We start from the raw sequence: 18,572 nt of genomic DNA, 5'->3' as shown, positions 1-18,572 counted from the left end.
TCTTGAGATGGGAGTTTGTCCCAGTTTATCTAGTTTAGACTGATGTAATCATAAGAGTCCTTATAAGAGGGAGGCAGGAGGGTCACAGTCAGAGACAGAGATGTGATGACAGAAGCAGAGGTCAGAGTAGGTCACCGTGAGCCCAGGAATGTGGGTGGCCTCCATAAGTTAGAAAAGGCAAGATGAGATTTCTTCTCTAGAGTCTCCAGAAGGAATGGAGTCTTGCTGACACTGTGACTTTAGCCCCAGAAGACCCATTTCAGACTTTTGACCTCTACAACTGTAAGATAATACATTTATGTTGTTTTAAATTGCCAATTTGTGGTAATTGGTAATAGCAGTGATTGGAAAGATACAGGGGACAAACTGAGAATTCATGATTTTAGGTAACTAATTTGCAGTGTGAGGGGAGGGAAGGAGCAGTAGAAGAGAACACCAAGGTTTGCAGTATGTGTGAAAGTGGGCAGATGCAGTTGACTGTCAAAACTCTGAAGTCTGAAGAGAGACAGTGGTGAGTTTTGAACACGTTGACTTTGAGGAGCAGTTTAAGAGGTTCATAGTGCCCTTTGAGGATATGGTCATGCAAAGTTACCTGAACAATGTACATTTACTCTTGTCATCCTGCTTTGTGTGAACAGTTCCTTTCTTTATATTCTCTCAAGCACCTGACAGTAGCTTATCTTGGATCAGCCAGTTTCCCAGGTGTTAGGAAAGTTAAGGAAATTGTGTAGGAGGAGATTTGTTGGACCTGTTACTTTCTTGATTTTAATATTTTATAGACAGTTATGACTTTTTGCTTAAATGTTTTCTCAGCATTTTGATAATATGCTTTAAAATCTAATAAGTATGGTATTTGTTATGCTTCTGTTAAAGATATTAATGAAGATTGTATACCTATAATAGTATTTTTGTTTGCTTAAATCTAGGAAGGTAGAAAGTATCTTTATGAACTTAGATTCTCAGTATAAACTGTTAAGATGTTCTTATTTCATGTTATTTAGCTGGTCAGTTATTATGTTTGAGCACTACTTTGTGAACAAATGTAATAGACTGTATGAAAATAAAATATATGCACTTATTTCCAGAAGAAAAAGTAGTTTTAAGCTTATTTGGCTTTAGCAAGTTTGAAAATCATCTCAGTTTATTTGTGCTCTTGAATTTCATATCAAGTAGGATGGTGGGATTGCCAAAATCAGTAAATGAAAAGTAGCTATAAGCAGATAGATTAAAACTAGTTTAGACTAAAAAAAGTTATTGCCTTGATTTAGGTGTTTATTATCTCTTCACCCAACCTCCTATCACCACTCCCTTACTTTATTTGCCAATGTTAGTTACCAGAATTATTTTTCTAAAACTTAGATCCGATATCTACATCAAAAGCTACTTATATTAAAAGCTACTGCTTTTAATATGTCTAAATTTCTTAATTTAATTTATATTTTTAAAGACTTAGACTTTTTTCCTATCTTGTTTTAATTAATGGAATTTATAGTGTTTTACCTTATTTTTTAAATAACTCCTAATATAAGATGCAACTGTATTTGTAAAGATTTTGTATTAAAATTTATGTTTTTACTTTTGACTTTAATGAAATGTTCTTTTTACCTAAAAATTCTCAGATCCCTATATTTGAGCATGTCTGTTTGTTAAAGCCAACTTGCATACTTTTCTTTAAGATCGGGTCACCAAAATGGCATCAATAAGTAATAAGACTGAAGTTTTCTTTTTCTTTTCTTTTCTTTGTTTCCTTTTATGATTTCAGCTTTTATTTTAGATTCTGGGGGTACATGTGTAGTTTGTTACCTGGGTATATTGCCTGATGCTGAGGTTTGGGGCATGATTGATTTTGTCACCCAGGTATTCAGCATAGCACCCAATCGTTAATTTTTCAACTCTTGCCCCCTTCCCGCCCTCTTCCCTCTAGTAGTCCCCAGTGTGTATTGCTGTCATCTTTATGTCCACAAGTATCCAGTATTTGGCTTCTACTTGTAAGTGAGAACATGTGGTGTTTGGTTTTCTGTTCCTCTGTTAATTTGCTTAGGATAAGGGCTTCCAGCTGCATCCATGTTGTAGCATAGGACATGATTTTGTTCTTTTTTATGGCTGCATAGTAATCCATGGTGTATATGTACCACATTTTCTTTATCCAATCCATCATTGATTGATGAGCACCTGTGTTGATTCCATGTCTTTGCTATTGTGAATAGTGCTGTGATGAACATAAAAGTGCATGCATTTTTTTGGTAGAATGATTCATTTTCTTTTGGATACATACCCAGTAATGGGGTTGCTGGATCAAATGGTAGTTCTGAGTTCTTTGAGAAATCTCCACTCCACTTTCCACAGTGGCTGAACTAATTTACATTCTCACCAACAATATATAAACATTTCCTTTTCTCAGCAGCCTCACCAGCATCTTAACATGCTGTTTTTTGACTTTTTAGAAATAGGCTGAAGTTTTAAATTCATGAAAAAAATGTAATTTCAAAATTAGGTTTTTCATTGTAGTTGTGATACATCCCTGGGAATATATAGTTGATTACTATAACTATAAGAAAATTATTACCTATTGTTTACTTATATGGTTTAAAATTAATATTTGATATCTCAGTGCTATGACTTAGAAAAAATGAAAAGTTTATATTTGAGTCATAAATCTATAAATATTTACAAGTATTTTCAGTGAGGTACATCTACTACCATTCAGTTTCAGAGTAGTTTAATGGAAAGTAGAATACTAAGTAGCTGTAACTAATCACCATCTTATAAACTACTGTTGAATATGTATTTGAAATGTGTTATTAAGTTTGTTTGTATATTTTGGCATAAAAATAAGAAAGCAGACTTAAAAGAGCTGACTCAAATTTGTTCTTTTGTAGTCTATTTTTCTTTCAATTGATTGGTTTACCATTTGTGATTGAGTGTGCTTATTTTCTAAAAGAAGGTAGCAATGTAGACAAGAAGAAAATATTTCCCAGATTTACTATTTGACTTACAAACATTGGATTTAGACAAAATAACAAAGAAAAATAGAGTTTAAGAGGTACAATTAAAAAATTTAAATCTAGTTGTATGTACGTATCTATTTTACTCTGTTACTTTAGTGTAAGAATAAACATTTCATGCCAGGTGTAGTGGCTCACACCTGTAATCCCAGCACTTTGGGAGGCTGAGGTGGGCAGATCACTTGAGGCCAGGAGTTCCAGACCAGTCTGGCCAATGTGGCGAAACCCCATCTCTGCTAAAAATACTAAAGTTAGCTGGGTGTGGTGGCGCATGCCTGTAGTCCCAGCTACTCTGGAGGCTGAGGCATGAGAATTGCTTGAGCCTAGCAGGTGGAGGTTGCAGTGAGCCGAGATCGTGCCACTGCACTCCAACCTGGGTGACCGAGTGAGACTCTGTCCCCATCCCCCCTCCTCCCCAAAAAAGAATAAACATTTCAATTATTCCAGAAATTTTGGATAATTAAAAATAATTCTGGTGATTATCATTTTTATGGATTAATGTTGAAACATTTTCATAGTGTCTTAGGCTTTGTTTCCTGGTGAGTTTATCTTTCCTAACTCAGGTTGTGTGTTGCCATTCCTGTAAGGCTTGCCTCACACAGAGTTCCATAACTTTTCTTTGAATTCAGGACCTTTGTGCATGCCTCTGTCACAGGAAGGATATACCATATCATTTTGCAGTCTATGTTCTCTTAAAGCCTATGAGCTCCTCAGGAGCTAAGACTGTGTATTTTCATTAATGTATGTATCTTGAGCATTAGGATATTGACTGGCATATATTAAGTACTTAATAAATATTGATTAAATAAACATTGCCAGTTGGGTACGGTGGCTCACGCCAGAAATCCCAGCACTTTGGGAGGCTGAGGTGGGCAAATCACTGGAGGTCAGGAGTTTGGGACCAGCCTGGCCAACATGGTGAAACCCCGTCTCTACTAAAAAAAATACAAAAATTAGCTGGGTGTGGTGGCAGGCACCTGTAATCCCAGCTACTCAGGAGGCTGAGGCAGGGGAATCGCTTGAACCCAGGGGGTGGAGATTGCAGTGAGCCGAGATCGCACCACTGCACTCCAGCCTGGGGGACACGACGAGACTCCATCTCAACAACAACAACAACAACAACAACAACAACAAATTGCCTGATTAGATCCTTGTAGCCACCCCGCAAAGTAGATAGTCTAGATGACATTATTATTATTCACTATTTATAGATGAGAAGCCTCAAATATTTGGAGTTTTGGTAATATGCCCAAAGTCGCATTAGTTAATTTTGTAGATCTGGGATTCAGCCTGAGTTTTCTGGGTTTGTTTGTTTTATTCTAGTATCTGTCATGTTTGGGCAGTGTCAAACCCAAGTTTTATGGTTCTAAAGCCAATTTTCTGTCTAATGTGAAGCATTTTTTTTCTATCCCCACCCCCTCTTTAAACTATTTTCTTTTTTTTTTTTTTTTTAATTTATGAAGTATTTATTGATGATTCTTGGGTGTTTCTCGGAGAGGGGGATATGGGAGGGTCATAGGATAATAGTGGAGAGAAGGTCAGCAGATAAACACATGAACAAAGGTCTCTGGTTTTCCTAGGCAGAGGACCCTGCGGCCTTCTGCAGTGTTTGTGCCCCTGGGTACTTGAGATTAGGGAGTGGTGATGACTCTTAAAGAGCATGCTGCCTTCAAGCACCTGTTTAACAAAGCACATCTTGCACCGCCCTTAATCCATTTAACCCTGAGTTGACACAGCACATGTTTCAGAGAGCACGGGGCTGGGGGAAAGGCCGGAGATCAACAGCATCCCAAGGCAGAAGAACTTCTCCTAGTCAGAACAAAATGGAGTCTCCTATGCCCACCCCTTTCTACACAGACACAGCAACAATCTGATCTCTCCTTCCTTTCCCCACACTTCCTCCCCTTCTCTTCAACAAAACCGCCATCATCCTCATGGCCCGCTCCCGATGGTCGCTGTCTCTTCGGAGCTGTTGGGTACACCTCCCAGACAGGGCAGCCGGGCAGAGGCGCTCCTCTCCTCCCAGACGGCGCGGCCGGGCAGAGGCGCTCCTCACTTCCCCGACGGAGCCGCCCGGGCAGAGGCGCTCCTCACTTCCCAGACGGGGCCGCCCGGGCAGAGGCGCTCCTCACTTCCCAGACGGGGCGGCCGGGCAGAGACGCTCCTCACTTCCTCCCAGACGGGGTGGCGGCCAGGCAGAGGCGCTCCTCACCTCCCAGACAGGGCGGCTGGGCAGAGGCGCTCCTCACTTCCCAGACAGGGCGGCTGGGCAGAGGCGCTCCTCACTTCCCAGACTGGGCGGCCGGGCAGAGGCGCTCCTCACGTCCTAGACGGGGTGGCCAGGCAGAGGCGCTCCTCACTTCCCAGACGGTGTGGCGGCTGGGCAGAGGCGCTCCTCACTTCCCAGATGGGGCAGCCAGGCAGAGGCGCTCCTCACTTCCTCCCAGACGGGGTGGCGGCCAGGCAGAGGCGCTCCTCACTTCCCAGACGGGGCGGCCGGGCAGAGGTGCTCCTCACTTCCACCCAGACGGGGTGGCGGCCGGGCAGAGGCGCTCCTCACCTCCCAGACGGGGCGGCCGGGCAGAGGCGCTCCTCCCTTCCCAGACGGAGTGGCCAGGCAGAGGCGCTCCTCACCTCCCAGAGTGGGCGGCCGGGCAGAGGCGCTCCTCACTTCCCAGATGGGGCAGCCAGGCAGAGGCGCTCCTCACTTCCTCCCAGACGGGGTGGCGGCCAGGCAGAGGTGCTCCTCACCTCCCAGACGGGGCGGCCGGGCAGAGGTGCTCCTCACTTCCTCCCAGATGGGGTGACGGCCGGGCAGAGGCGCGCCTCACCTCCCAGACGGGGCGGCCGGGCAGAGGCGCTCCTCCCTTCCCAGACGGAGAGGCCAGGCAGAGGCCCTCCTCACCTCCCAGAGTGGGCGGCCGGGCAGAGGCGCTCCTCACTTCCCAGAGTGGGCGGCCGGGCAGAGGCGCCCCTCACTTCCCAGAGTGGGCGGCTGGGCAGAGGCGCTCCTCACTTCCCATAGTGGGTGGCAGCCGGGCAGAGGCGCTCCTCACTTCCCAGATGGGGCAGCTGGGCAGAGGTGCTCCTCACTTCCTCCCAGACGGGGCGGCCAGGCAGAGGCGCTCCTCACTTCCCAGATGGGGCAGCCGGGCAGAGGCGCTCCTCACTTCCTCCCAGACGGGGTGGCAGCCAGGCAGAGGCGCTCCTCACTTCCCAGACGGGGCGGCCGGGCAGAGGCGCTCCTCACTTCCTCCCAGATGGGGTGGCGGCCGGGCAGAGGCGCTCCTCACCTCCCAGACGGGGTGGCCGGGCAGAGGCGCTCCTCCCTTCCCAGACGGAGTGGCCAGGCAGAAGCCCTCCTCACCTCCCAGACGGGGCGGCCGGGCAGAGGCGCTCCTCCCTTCCCAGACGGGGCGGCCGGGCAGAGGCACTCCTCACCTCCCAGAGTGGGCGGCCGGGCAGAGGCGCTCCTCACTTCCCAGAGTGGGCGGCTGGGCAGAGGCGCTCCTCACTTCCCATAGTGGGTGGCAGCCGGGCAGAGGCGCTCCTCACTTCCCAGATGGGGCAGCTGGGCAGAGGTGCTCCTCACTTCCTCCCAGACGGGGTGGCGGCCAGGCAGAGGCGCTCCTCACCTCCCAGACGGGGCGGCCGGGCAGAGGTGCTCCTCATCTCCCAGACGGGGCAGCCGGGCAGAGGCGCTCCTCACTTCCTCCCAGACGGGGTGGCAGCCGGGCAGAGGCACTCCTCACCTCCCAGACGGGGCAGCTGGGCAGAGGCGCTCCTCACCTCCCAGAAGGGGCGGCTGGGCAGAGGCGCTCCTCACTTCCCATATGGGGTGGCAGCCGGGCAGAGGCGCTCCTCACTTCTCAGACGGGGTGGCGGCCAGGCAGAGGCGCTCCTCACTTCCCAGATGGGGCAACCGGGCAGAGGCACTCCTCACTTCCTCCCAGACGGGGTGGCGGCCAGGCAGAGGCGCTCCTCACCTCCCATACGGGGCGGCCGGGCAGAGGTGCTCCTCATCTCCCAGACGGGGCGGCCGGGCAGAGGCGCTCCTCACTTCCTCCCAGACGGGGTGGCAGCCGGGCAGAGGCGCTCCTCACATCCCAGATGATGGGCGGCCGGGCAGAGGCGCTCCTCACTTCCCAGATAGGGCGGCCGGGCAGAGGGGCTCCTCACATCCCAGACGATGGGCGGCCAGGCAGAGATGCTCCTCACTTCCTAGACGGGGTGGCGGCGGGGCAGAGGCTGTAATCTTAGCACTTTAAGAGGCCAAGGCAGGAGGCTGGTAGGTGGAGGTTGCAGCGAGCCGAGATCACACCACTGCACTCCAGCCTGAGCACCATTGAGCATTGAGTTAGCGAGACTCCGTCTGCAATCCCAGCACCTCGGGAGGCCGAGGCAGGCAGATCACTCGAGGCCAGGAGCTGGAGACCAGCCCGGTCAACACGGCGAAACCCCGTCTCCACCAAAAATACAAAAACCATTCAGGCGTGGCGGCGCGCGCCTGCAATCCCAGGCACTCGGCAGGCCGAGGCAGGAGAGTCACAGGAGCCCGAGGCAGGGAGGTTGCAGCAAGCCGAGATCATGGCAGTACAGTCCAGCTTCGATAATAGTGGGAGACCAAAAAAAGAAGGAGAGAGAGACCGAAGAAAGGGGAGGGGGAGAGGGAGAGGGAGAGGGAGAGGGAGAGGGAGAGGGAGAGGGAGAGGGAGAGGGAGAGGGAGCACTATTTTCTAAAAAGAAACTATTTTTCTTTTAAACTTTATTTTCTGAAAAGGTAAACTGTCTACAGAGTTCAAAAATTAAAACAATATTAGATTGAGAGTTCTTGCTTTATTCCTGTCCCTCCCATTCCTCTACTCTCCTGCCTGCTTATTTTTATTATTTTCACTTATTTACCCCAAATGTAGCATGCTATATACACTGATGTGAAACCTGCTATATTCAACATATATTAGCAATACATTGTTCTTGAACACTATGTGGAGAACTACATAGAGAATTTTCTTTTTTTTTTTTTTTGGAGAGGGAGTCTTGCTCTGTCACCCAGGCTGGAGTGCAGTGGCGCGATCTTGGCTCACTGCAAGCTCCGCCTCCCGGGTTCATGCCATTCTCCTGCCTCAGCCTCCTGAGTAGCTGGGACTACAGGCGCCCACCACCACACCCAGCTAATTTTTTTGTACTTTTAGTAGAGACGAGGTTTTACCGTGTTAGCCAGGATGGTCTCGATCTCCTAACCTCGGGATCCGCCCGCCTCGGCCTCCCAAAGTGCCGGGATTACATGCGTGAGCCACCGCACCCAGCTGAGAATTTTCTTTTTAATAGTTTTTAAAATTTTTTTTTTGAGACGGAGTCTCGCTCTGTCGCCCAGTCTGGAGTGCAGTGGCGCCGATCTTGGCTCACTGCAAGCTCTGCCTCCCGGGTTCACGCCATTCTCCTGCCTCAGCCTCCTGAGTAGCTGGGACTACGGGCGCCCGCTACCACGCCCGGCTAATTTTTTGTATTTTTAGTAGAGACGGGGTTTCACGTGTTAGCCAGGATGGTCTCGATCTCCTGACCTCGTGGATCCGCCCGCCTCTGCCTCCCAAAGTGCTGGGATTACAGGGGTGAGCCACCACTCCCGGCCTTAATAGTTGTTTTGGAAAAAGAATAAACTCATGTATTTTACAGCAACATGGATGGAACTGGAGGTCATTATCTTAAGCGAAACAACTCAGAAACAGTCAAATACCACATGATCTCACTTAGAATTGGGAGCTAAATAATGTGTATATATGGACATAGAGTGTAGATTAATAGTCACTGGAGACTCAAAAGGGTAGGAGGCTGGAAATGGGGTTGAGGGCTGAGCTATTACTTAATGGGTACAGTGTAAACTATTGGGTGTTGGTTACACTAAAAATCCAGACTTCACTGCTATGCAATATATCCAGGTAACAAAACTACACTTTTACACCTTAATTTATTTATTTTTGAGACAGGGTCTTGCTCTGTCACCCAGGCTGGGGTGCAGTGTTGCAATCTTGGCTCACTACCGCCTTGACTTCCCCAGCTCAAGTGATCTGCCCGCCTCTGTCCCCCAAGTAGCCGGCATTACAAGCACGTGACACCACGCCCAGCTAATTTTTGTATTTTTTGTAGAGACGGGGTTTCACCATATTTCCCAGGCTGGTCTCAATCTCTTGAGCTCAAATGATCTGCTCGCCTCGCCTCCCTGAGTGTTGGGATTACAGGCATGAGCCACTGCGCTTGGCCTGTAGGCCCTTAAATTTATACACACACACACACACACACACTCACACGAGTTGTTTTGTAGCCTTTTTACAGCTACATATAATTATTTTGTTGGAATGCACTTCTTTATTCATCCTATGGTTGGTGGACACAGGGAATATAGTTTTTTTTTTTTTTTTGAGGTAGGGTTTCACTCTTGTTTCTCAGGCTGGGGTGCAATGGCGCGATCTTGGCTCACCGCAACCTTCGCTTCCCAGGTTCAAGTGATTCTCCTGCCTCAGCCTCCCTAGTGGCTGGGATTACAGGCATACACCACCATGCCTGGCTCATTTTGTATGTTTTAGTAGAGACGGGGTTTCTCCATGTTGGTCAGGCTAGTCTCGAACTCCCGACCTCAGGTGATTTGCCCACCTTGGCCTGGGAATATAGTTTTAAAATGTCTTTTTATGTAGAATTTCAAATATATGCAAAAGTAAAATAGTAAAATGAACTTCCCGCATACCCATCACCCAGCTTCAATACTTTCCTCACATCAGTGGTGTTTTATCTCTTACCTCCTAGAACTCTCCCAGTTTCAGACTTAAAAATTTTTTTTTAAATTTTTTATTTTGAGGGAAGGTCTCACTGTTAATCAGGCTGGAGTGCAGTGGTGCAATCACAGCCCACTGCAGCTTCTGACTCCCTGGCTCAAACGATCCTCCCTCCTTAGCCTGCTAAGTAGCTGGGACTACAGGCACTGGCTGCCTCCAGACTATTTTGAAGTAAATCCCAGATATCAAATCACTATAACCATAAATATTTCAGTCAAATAGTATTGTTTGACAATAAGAACATCACTTTTCTTTAGTAAGAAATCTCAGGAATAAAAAGATCTATTAAATTTCTTAGGCTTATAAAGATACTCATGTAATAATGTTTCTTGTAAGAGAGGAAGAATACTTCCCTTTAGTTTTCAAAAACCAGGCCAGGAGCAGTGGCGCATGTCTGTAATCTCAGTGCTTTGGGAGGCTTAGGTGGGAGGATCACTTGAAGCTAGCAGTTCAAGACCAGCCTGGGCAAGATAGCAAAACCCCATCTCTACAAAAAATAAAACAATTAGCTGGGTATGGTGGTGTGCACCTGTAGTCCCAGCTACTTGAGAAGCTGAGGTGGGAGGATCACTTGAGCCCAGGAATTCAAGGCTGCAGTGAGCTATGATCACCCTACTGCACTTCAGTCTGGGTGACAAAGTGAGACCTTGTCTCTTAAAAAACCCAAACATTTAATTTATTATGTTTTATAAAAGAAGTATCTGAATGGATTAGTAGGTAAAAATTTGAAACTTTGAAAATTTAAATTGAGTTGTATCTATATATCTATTTTTCTTTGATAGAATGGGTTATATTGTACCAGCCTATCTAACACAGTTAACTCTTCTCTTCATTCTTCTACTCTTTCTCCTTTCATTTAAACATATTGAGAAAGGGAATAAACTGTCTTTTATTTGTTTATTTTTCTTTTTTAAGCCAAAGCAGGAAGAAAGAAGTGGTTGGATGAATGATAATCTGTTACTGACAAAGTATTCTACTCAATTTAAGATTGTTGCTAGCATTTCTTAGCTTGATTTAATTACTTGTCTGTCATCTGGTAGTTACGGATTCGAGACCTTGAAGGAGCTTTGCAAGTAGAAAAGGCCAGTCAAGCAGAAGCTGTTGCTGATTTGGAAATTATCAGGAATGAATTCAAAGAAGTTGAAAGTGCATATGAGCGAGAAAAGCATAATGCGCAAGAGAGCTTTGCAAAATTAAATTTGTAAGTATTCTACTATAAAATTCTCTAAATTAACATAAAGATTTTATAAAAGCTATATAAAATATGAATGTATACTATGTATTTTAGATATAGCTCCCATTAATGTCAGTGGTAGACTGGGGTAAGTGACTTCATAAAACATAACTATACTTGCCTGTATAGGGAAAAATGGATATGCTCTTGGATATTGAAGTACATTCCAAATAGCCCAAGAAATTGAGTAATAAACTAGAAAGTAAATACATTAATGTAGTTTGTATTATATGACTGATGTAATGCAATATCTTTAAGTATCAAGACCAGCTTGGGCAACATAGACTTTGTCTCTACAAAAAAATAAAAAAATTAGCTGGGTATAGTGGTGTGCACCTGTAGTCCCAGCTACTTGAGAGGCTGAGGTGGGAGGATCACCTGAGCCCAGGAGTTCAAGGCTAAAGTGAGCTATGATCTAAGGCTAAGATCTGGGGCTAAGATTTCTAAGTCATGTAAAATGGTCTATATGAAGACGGATAATATTTGACATTTTCTCAAACTACAGAAATAATAATAATAGCAGTAACACTACTACTAGTGGCCAGCATGCATTGTGGCTCACTACATACATAGCATTGCGTAGTTTCATTTGTCTAACACCCTATGAGGAAGGTACTTTAAAAAATCTCTTTTACAGATGTGGAAATTGAGGCTTAGCAAGAGTAAGGACATACAGCTCCTAAGTGGGAGAATTAGAATCTTTCTGACTCCTAATGATTTTAACCTTTTTCAGTTTAAAAGCCTTTCATCTTCAAAATTCTGTGAAATGCTTTAAGAAGTTTATAATGCATTAATATGTTTCCAAAAATAAGTCAATAGTAGACATTTTAAACCATTTCCCCCAGAGGGTGAAATTCATACTACCGTTAGTGCGTGGCATGATAATACATTGGCATATTAGAATTACATTTTAATCTTAGTTTCTATTTATGGCAAGTAGATAACGGTTTTCCATTTATAGCCACGATATAAAGATCCCTTTTAAAATGCTTTATTGGCTGGGCACGGTGACTTACATCTGTAATCCCAGTACTTTGGGAGGCCGACGTGGGTAGATCACCTGAGTTCAGGAGTTTGAGACCAGCCTGGCTAACATGGTGAAACCCTGTCTCTACTAAAAATAAAAAAATTAGCCAGGTGTGGTGGCAGGCACCAGTAATCCCACCTACCTGGGAGGCTGAGGCAGGAGAATCACCTGAACCCGGGAGGCAGAGGATGCAGTGAGCTGAGATCGCACCATTGCACTCCAGCCTGGGCAACAGAGGGAGACTGTGTCTCAGAAAAAAAAAAAAAAGAAACGCTTCATTTATTATAGGAAGTGAGTTAATTTAAGTGAAAGTGTTACTTAAATAGTGGTAATTTTTGTGAGTGTGACAAAAATCATGAAGATTGCACCAGAAAGACTGAAAAAATTTGAAACTCTTAAAATGTTCATTTCTTTAATTAATAATGCTTATAATATTTTAAACCAATAATTCTTAACTGAATTTTCTTGCTTCCTCTAGTATGACTTAAATGACATTCTGTGAATGTTATTCTAAGGACTTATTTCTCCTTTATGTTCTTTGAACCATTGCTTGAATGCGCACATTTAATATATTTGAATGTATTCAAGTATTATTCAAATATGTATTCAAATATTCTTCTGCATATAAATCTATTTGAAAGGCTTTTATGTAGAATATAGTGCAGATTTCTTTACTTTTGCTTTAAGGTAATGATTAGGACCTACAAGTAAAACTGTAAGAAGTCAGAGTGAGCTCCCAATAATTAAAGCTTTCTAGCAGTGAAATAATAGGCATCTTTCAGGGAACTAGTGAGTTCCCTGCCTTGGGAAATTCAAAACGCAGAGTGGGTGATTCTCTGTCATGGATGTTGAAGAAGAGAGTCTCATAAAGATTGGACTGGAGGAATTTTAACCTACTTGCTAACATTTAAGGTCTGAGTCTAACCTATATACTTTCCTAATTGGACCCCAAAGCAGTTTTTTTCCTTAAGTTTTGTTTTGTTGTTATTTGTATTTTGGTACTTGAAAATTTTTACTCAAGTTTAGTATTCCAGTAAGCACCAACTGACAATTCTAAACATTAGTTACATATTCCAGCTAGGCACTAGCTAACTAACACTCCTAATACTTTAACATGATGTCCCTTATCTCTTCTTCATCTGTATGTAACTGTCATAATAATGCAAGTTAAATAATAATAAATAAATAATGACAAGTAATAATTAAAGCCCAATAATCATTGAAAATTTCTGTGACTTTCCTTTTCCCATCCCATCTTCCTTTTCCGTGTATGTGGAATGAAAGCTACTTCCATCCCTACTATCTGTAGTATAAGTTGGAATGATGTGACTTGAGGGATCTACGTGTACTACCATTTTCCATTTTCTGCCTGTACTTCTGACTATACTTCAGAATCGTCTTTAAAAAACCTTTTTTAAAGACGATTCTGAATTTCTTAAATATTTTTTAAAGAAGATTCTGAATTTCTGAAAAAAATTCTGTTGTTTCAAAGTAGTTCTAACTTTTGGTTAATGTATTCCAAATAGACAATTGATAGATTTTAGGTCTTTAAGGTAAATAATACCTTTAACTTACAACTTTGAGAATGTGGAGTTTTGGAGCAGAATATTGTTTTACCTGTTGTGAACTGATGTAGCAGTTCATCATGCTTGAACCTGCCATTGGTTAAGGTTCTTAAGCTTCTGTTCCTTGCCAGGCAGACCTCTCGGCAGGATCTCACTAAAAGGCAGGAGAAAAAAAGCTGTGTATATACTGCAGAGTTATAGTTTTGGTCCATAGTTTCATAACAGTAGACATTCCTGCATGAAATTATTTTAGATGGAATGTATATATTCCGTAATTCTATAATCAAAATTTCTTAGTATAAATTTTTTTTCCATCTAAAACTTGCAGTATGAAACTAAAGCTTTTCAATAATCTTTTGTTTTCTTTTTAAACATTTTTTATTTTTAATTATGGGTAAATAATAGTTGTACATATTTATGGGGTACGTGTGATGTTTTTATACAAGGATACAATGTGTGATGATCAAATCAGGGTAATTGGGCTATCCATTAACTCAGGCATTTATCATTTATTTATGTTAGGAACATTCCAATTCCACTTTTTTAGTTATTTTGAAATATGTAATAAATTATTGTTAACTATAGTTGCCCTGTTGTGCCACCAAACACTAGATCCTGTTCCTTCCATCTAACTGTATTTTTGTACTCATTAACCATCTGAATTTTCAAATATAGTAAAGTCTTCATTAGCTATGATAACTGATTGCTGGGCAATAGTAGGGAAGAAGAGATCATAGTGATCCTTAGGTATAGTAGAAATATAAATTTAATTTGAAACATCATTAGTCAAATATATCATGCTGAATGGACTGCATCTAAATTTATTTCTTAGACTCAATATTTAGGAATTTATTTTTCTAAACATATCACCCAAAAGGATAAACATATCAACAGTATTGTAACTTAGTAGCACTATTTTTTGTTTACATTATATGTAAAACATAGTCCAAAGATGGCTATTTGTTAAAATAGCCTGTTATTGTCAAATTCTTAGCTGAAGTCTTAAAAAAAAAAAAAAAAGAATGGGACTCCAGTAGGAAAGAAGGGATCCTAGCTACAGACTTACTTCTCCTCTCTTCCCTTTCTTGCCTAAATCCTCCACCTTTTAAGTCCTGGCCCTTTCCCATCAGAATTCAGAGATGAGGCACCTCCTTAACCTGCCCTGCTCTTGCTCCACTTACTCCCTCTCGGTCCGGAGTTTAGCAGCATGGTAGGAGCCAGCTTTTTTGTCCGCCAGAATGCTCAACAGCAAGGTGTGTTCCCCCATTTCAGTGGACACAGTTTGGCCTTCATTTATAAAATAGTACCAAAAAAAAAAAAAAGCTGTGTGTATATTGTGTGTGTAATGACAGATGCACTTAATTGTATATTTTTTGAGTAATAGTAATTTTTAACTAAAATATTGATTTTATCAAATTAATACATGTACACAGTCTAATGAATAAAATGGTACTGTTAGGCTCATGAAAAACAGTAGTTTCATGCCCCATTGCTCTCCACTATCAGTTTCTACTCCTTTGATGCATCTACTTTAAAATCTTATTGCTGTTTCTTCTTATATTTCATTTCATATTTCTAAATAACAGGCATCGTATGCCATTTTTTCAGTTTCTACCTTTAGATACCTATTGGCTTCTACTTATATATCTCTATTATATGCTTCTCCCACACCACAGACACTTACTCCTTCCCTCTTCCCATCCTTTCCATAGAGTTATATTTTTGGGTTCAGCATACTTTATTTTTTCTACAGTTTAATTTTTGTTAACCCATCTTTTTTTATAGCACATTTTATTGTGTTCTTTGTTATTTATTATCTGTCTTATGTAACAAGAAACTTTGTTTATTGCTGTCTGTCAGTGCCTAGAAAGGTGCATCAGAGCTGCTAAATAAAGATTTATGGAATTGGGCTGGATGTGGTGGCTCATACCTGTAATCCCAGCACTTTGGGAGGCTGTGGTGGGAGGATTGCTGGAGGCCGAGGTGGGGGAGGATTGCTTGTGGTGGTGCATGTTTGTAGTCCCAGCTACTTGGGAGGCTGAGGTATAAGGATTGCTTATGCTGAGTGGTTCGAGGCTGCAGTGAGCTATGATCATGCCACTGTACTTCAGCGTGGGCGACCAAGTGAGATGCTGTCTAAAAACCAAAACAAAACAGAAAATATTTGCAGAATCAACAGATGAGAATAGTTAACAATTGCCTCATTTTAAACTCTATTAGTTTATGTGATTAACCAATCACTTATTAAATTATTTGTAAACACTAACAGAACCGAAAGTCTCTCATGTTCCTACACCTCAGAGACGCTATCATTTTAAATTTCTTCTAAGAGATGTTCCTCCTGGACTCTTCTGTTTACTTTTTCCAGTCTGGAAAAGTATTTTTTTTAAATTTATTTTTATTTTTTTTTAGGCTTTAAGTTCTAGGATACATGTATACAACGTGCAGATTTGTTACATAGGTATACATGTGCCATGTTGGTTTGCTGCATCCATCAACTCACTTACATTAGGTCTTCACATTAGGTCTTTCTCCTAATGTTATCCCTCCCCCAGCCCCCTACCCCCCACCAGGCCCCAGTGTGTGATGTTCCCTGCCCTGGGTATATGTGTTCTCATTGTTCAATTCCCACCTATGAGTGACAACATGCGGTGTTTGGTTTTCTGCCCTTGAGATAGTTTGCTCAGAATGATGGTTTCCAGCTTCATCCATGTCCCTGCAAAGGACATGAACTCATCCTTTTTTATGGCTGCATAGTATTCCATAGTGTATATGTGCCACATTTTCTTAATCCAGTCTATCATTGATGGACATTTGAGTTGGTTCCAAGTCTTTGTGAATAGTGCTGCAATAAACATACATGTGCATGTGTCTTTATAGCAGCATGATTTATAATCCTTTGGGTATATACCCAGTAACGGGATCGCTGGGTCAAGCGGTATTTCTAGTTCTAGATCCTTGAGGAATTGCCACACTGTCTTCCACAATGGTTGAACTAATTTACACTCCCACCAACAGTGTCAAAGCCTTCCTATTTCTCCACATCCTCTCCAGCATCTGTTGTTTCCCGACTTTTTAATGATCGCCATTCTAACTGGTGTGAGATGGTATCTCATTGTGGTTTTGATTTGCATTTCTCTGATGACCAGTGATGATGAGCATTTTTTCATATGCCTGTTGGCTGCATAAATATCTTCTTTTGAGAAGTGTCTGTTCATATCCTTTGCCTACTTTTGGATGGGGTTGTTTGTTTTTTTCTTGTAAATTTGTTTAAGTTCTTTGTAGATTCTGGGTATTAGCCCTTTGTCAGATGGATAAATTGCAAAAATTTTCTCCCATTCTCTAGGTTGCCTGTTTACTCTGATGATACTTTCTTTTGCTGTGCAGAAGCTCTTTAGTTTAATTCAATCCCATTTTGTCTATTTTGACTTTTGTTGCCATTGCTTTTGGTGTTTTAGTCATGAAGTCTTTGCCCATGCCTATGCCCTGAATGGTTTTGCGTAGGTTTTCTTCTAGGGTTTTTATGGTTTTAGGTCTTACATTTAAGTCTTTAATCCATCTTGAGTTAATTTTTGTATAAGGTGTAAGGAATGGATCCAGTTTCAGCTTTCTGCATATGGCTAGCCAGTTTCTGAACACCGTTTATTAAATAGGGAATCCTTTCCCCATTTCTTGTTTTTGTCAGGTTTGTTAAAGATCAGATGGTTGTAGATGTGTGGTGTTATTTCTGAGGCCTCTGTTCTGTTCTATTGGTTTATATATCTGTTTTGGTACCAGTACCATGCTGTTTTGGTTATTGTAGCCTTGTAGTATAGTTTAAAGTCAGATAGCATGATGCCTCCAGCTTGCTTTGTTCTTTTTGCTTAGGATTGTCTTGGCTATGTGGGCTCTTTATTGGTTCCATATGAACTTGAAAATAGTTTTTTCCAATTCTGTGAAGAAAGTCATTGGTAGCTTGATGGGGATGGTACTGAATCTGTAAATTACCTTGAGCAGTATGGCCATTTTCATGATATTGATTCTTCGTATCCATGAGCATGGGATATTCTTCCATTTGTTTGTGTCCTCTTTTATTTCCTTGAGCAGTGGTTTGTAGTTCTCCTTGAAGAGGTCCTTCACATCCCTTGTAAGTTGGATTCCTAGGTATTTTATTCTGTTTGTAGCAATTGTGAATGGGATTTCACTCATGAGTTGCTTCTGTCTGTTATTGGTGTATAAGAATGTTTGTGATTTTTGCACATTGATTTTGTATCCTGAGACTTGGCTGGAGTTGCTTATCAGCTTAAGGAGATTTTGGGCTGAGACGATGGGGTTTTCTAGATATACAATCATGTCATCTGCAAACAGGGATAATTTGACTTCCTCTTTTCCTAATTGTATACCCTTTATTTCTTTCTCTTGACTGATTGCCCTGGCCAGAAGTTCCAACACTATGTTGAATAGGAGTGGTGAGAGAGGGTATCCTTGTCTTGTACTGGTTTTCAAAGGGAATGCTTCCAGTTTTTGCCCATTCAGTATGATATTGGCTGTAGGTTTGTCATAAAGAGCTCTTACTCTTTTGAGATACGTTCCATCAATACCTAGTTCATTGAGAGTTTTTAGCATGAAGGGCTGTTGAATTCTGTCAAAGGCCTTTTATGCATCTATTGAGATAATCATGTCATTTTTGTTGTTGGTTCTGTTTATGTGATGGATTACATTTATTGATTTGCATATGTGGAACCAGCCTTGCATCCCAGGGATGAAGCCCACTTGATCGTGGTGGATAAGCTTTTTGATGTGCTGCTGGATTCAGTTTGCCAGTATTTTATTGAGGATTTTCGCATGGATGTTCATCATGGATATTGGTCTAAAATTCTCTCTTTTTGTTGTGTCTCTGCCAGGCTTTGGCATCTGGATGATGCTGGCCTCATA

The 18,572-nt window shown here is 42.5% G+C and overlaps 1 protein-coding gene across 18 annotated transcripts in view; it reads left to right on the top strand.

Moving 5' to 3' along the window:
• The window catches only part of CCDC171 (coiled-coil domain containing 171), a 467,560-nt gene that overhangs the window by 120,971 nt on the left and 328,017 nt on the right, over nucleotides 1-18,572 (top strand). For all 18 annotated transcript variants that reach the window (XM_054519835.2, XM_054519832.2, XM_054519828.2 and 15 more), the window contains one exon: nucleotides 10,873-11,033. In XM_054519835.2, the coding sequence (XP_054375810.2) occupies nucleotides 10,873-11,033 (161 nt within the window). The remainder of the gene's footprint in view (nucleotides 1-10,872; nucleotides 11,034-18,572) is intronic.

The sequence above is a fragment of the Pongo abelii genome, chromosome 13, assembly GCF_028885655.2.
Source record: "Pongo abelii isolate AG06213 chromosome 13, NHGRI_mPonAbe1-v2.0_pri, whole genome shotgun sequence".
NCBI classification, from domain to species: Eukaryota; Metazoa; Chordata; class Mammalia; order Primates; family Hominidae; genus Pongo; species Pongo abelii.
This window is presented reverse-complemented; position numbering and strand designations above follow the sequence as displayed.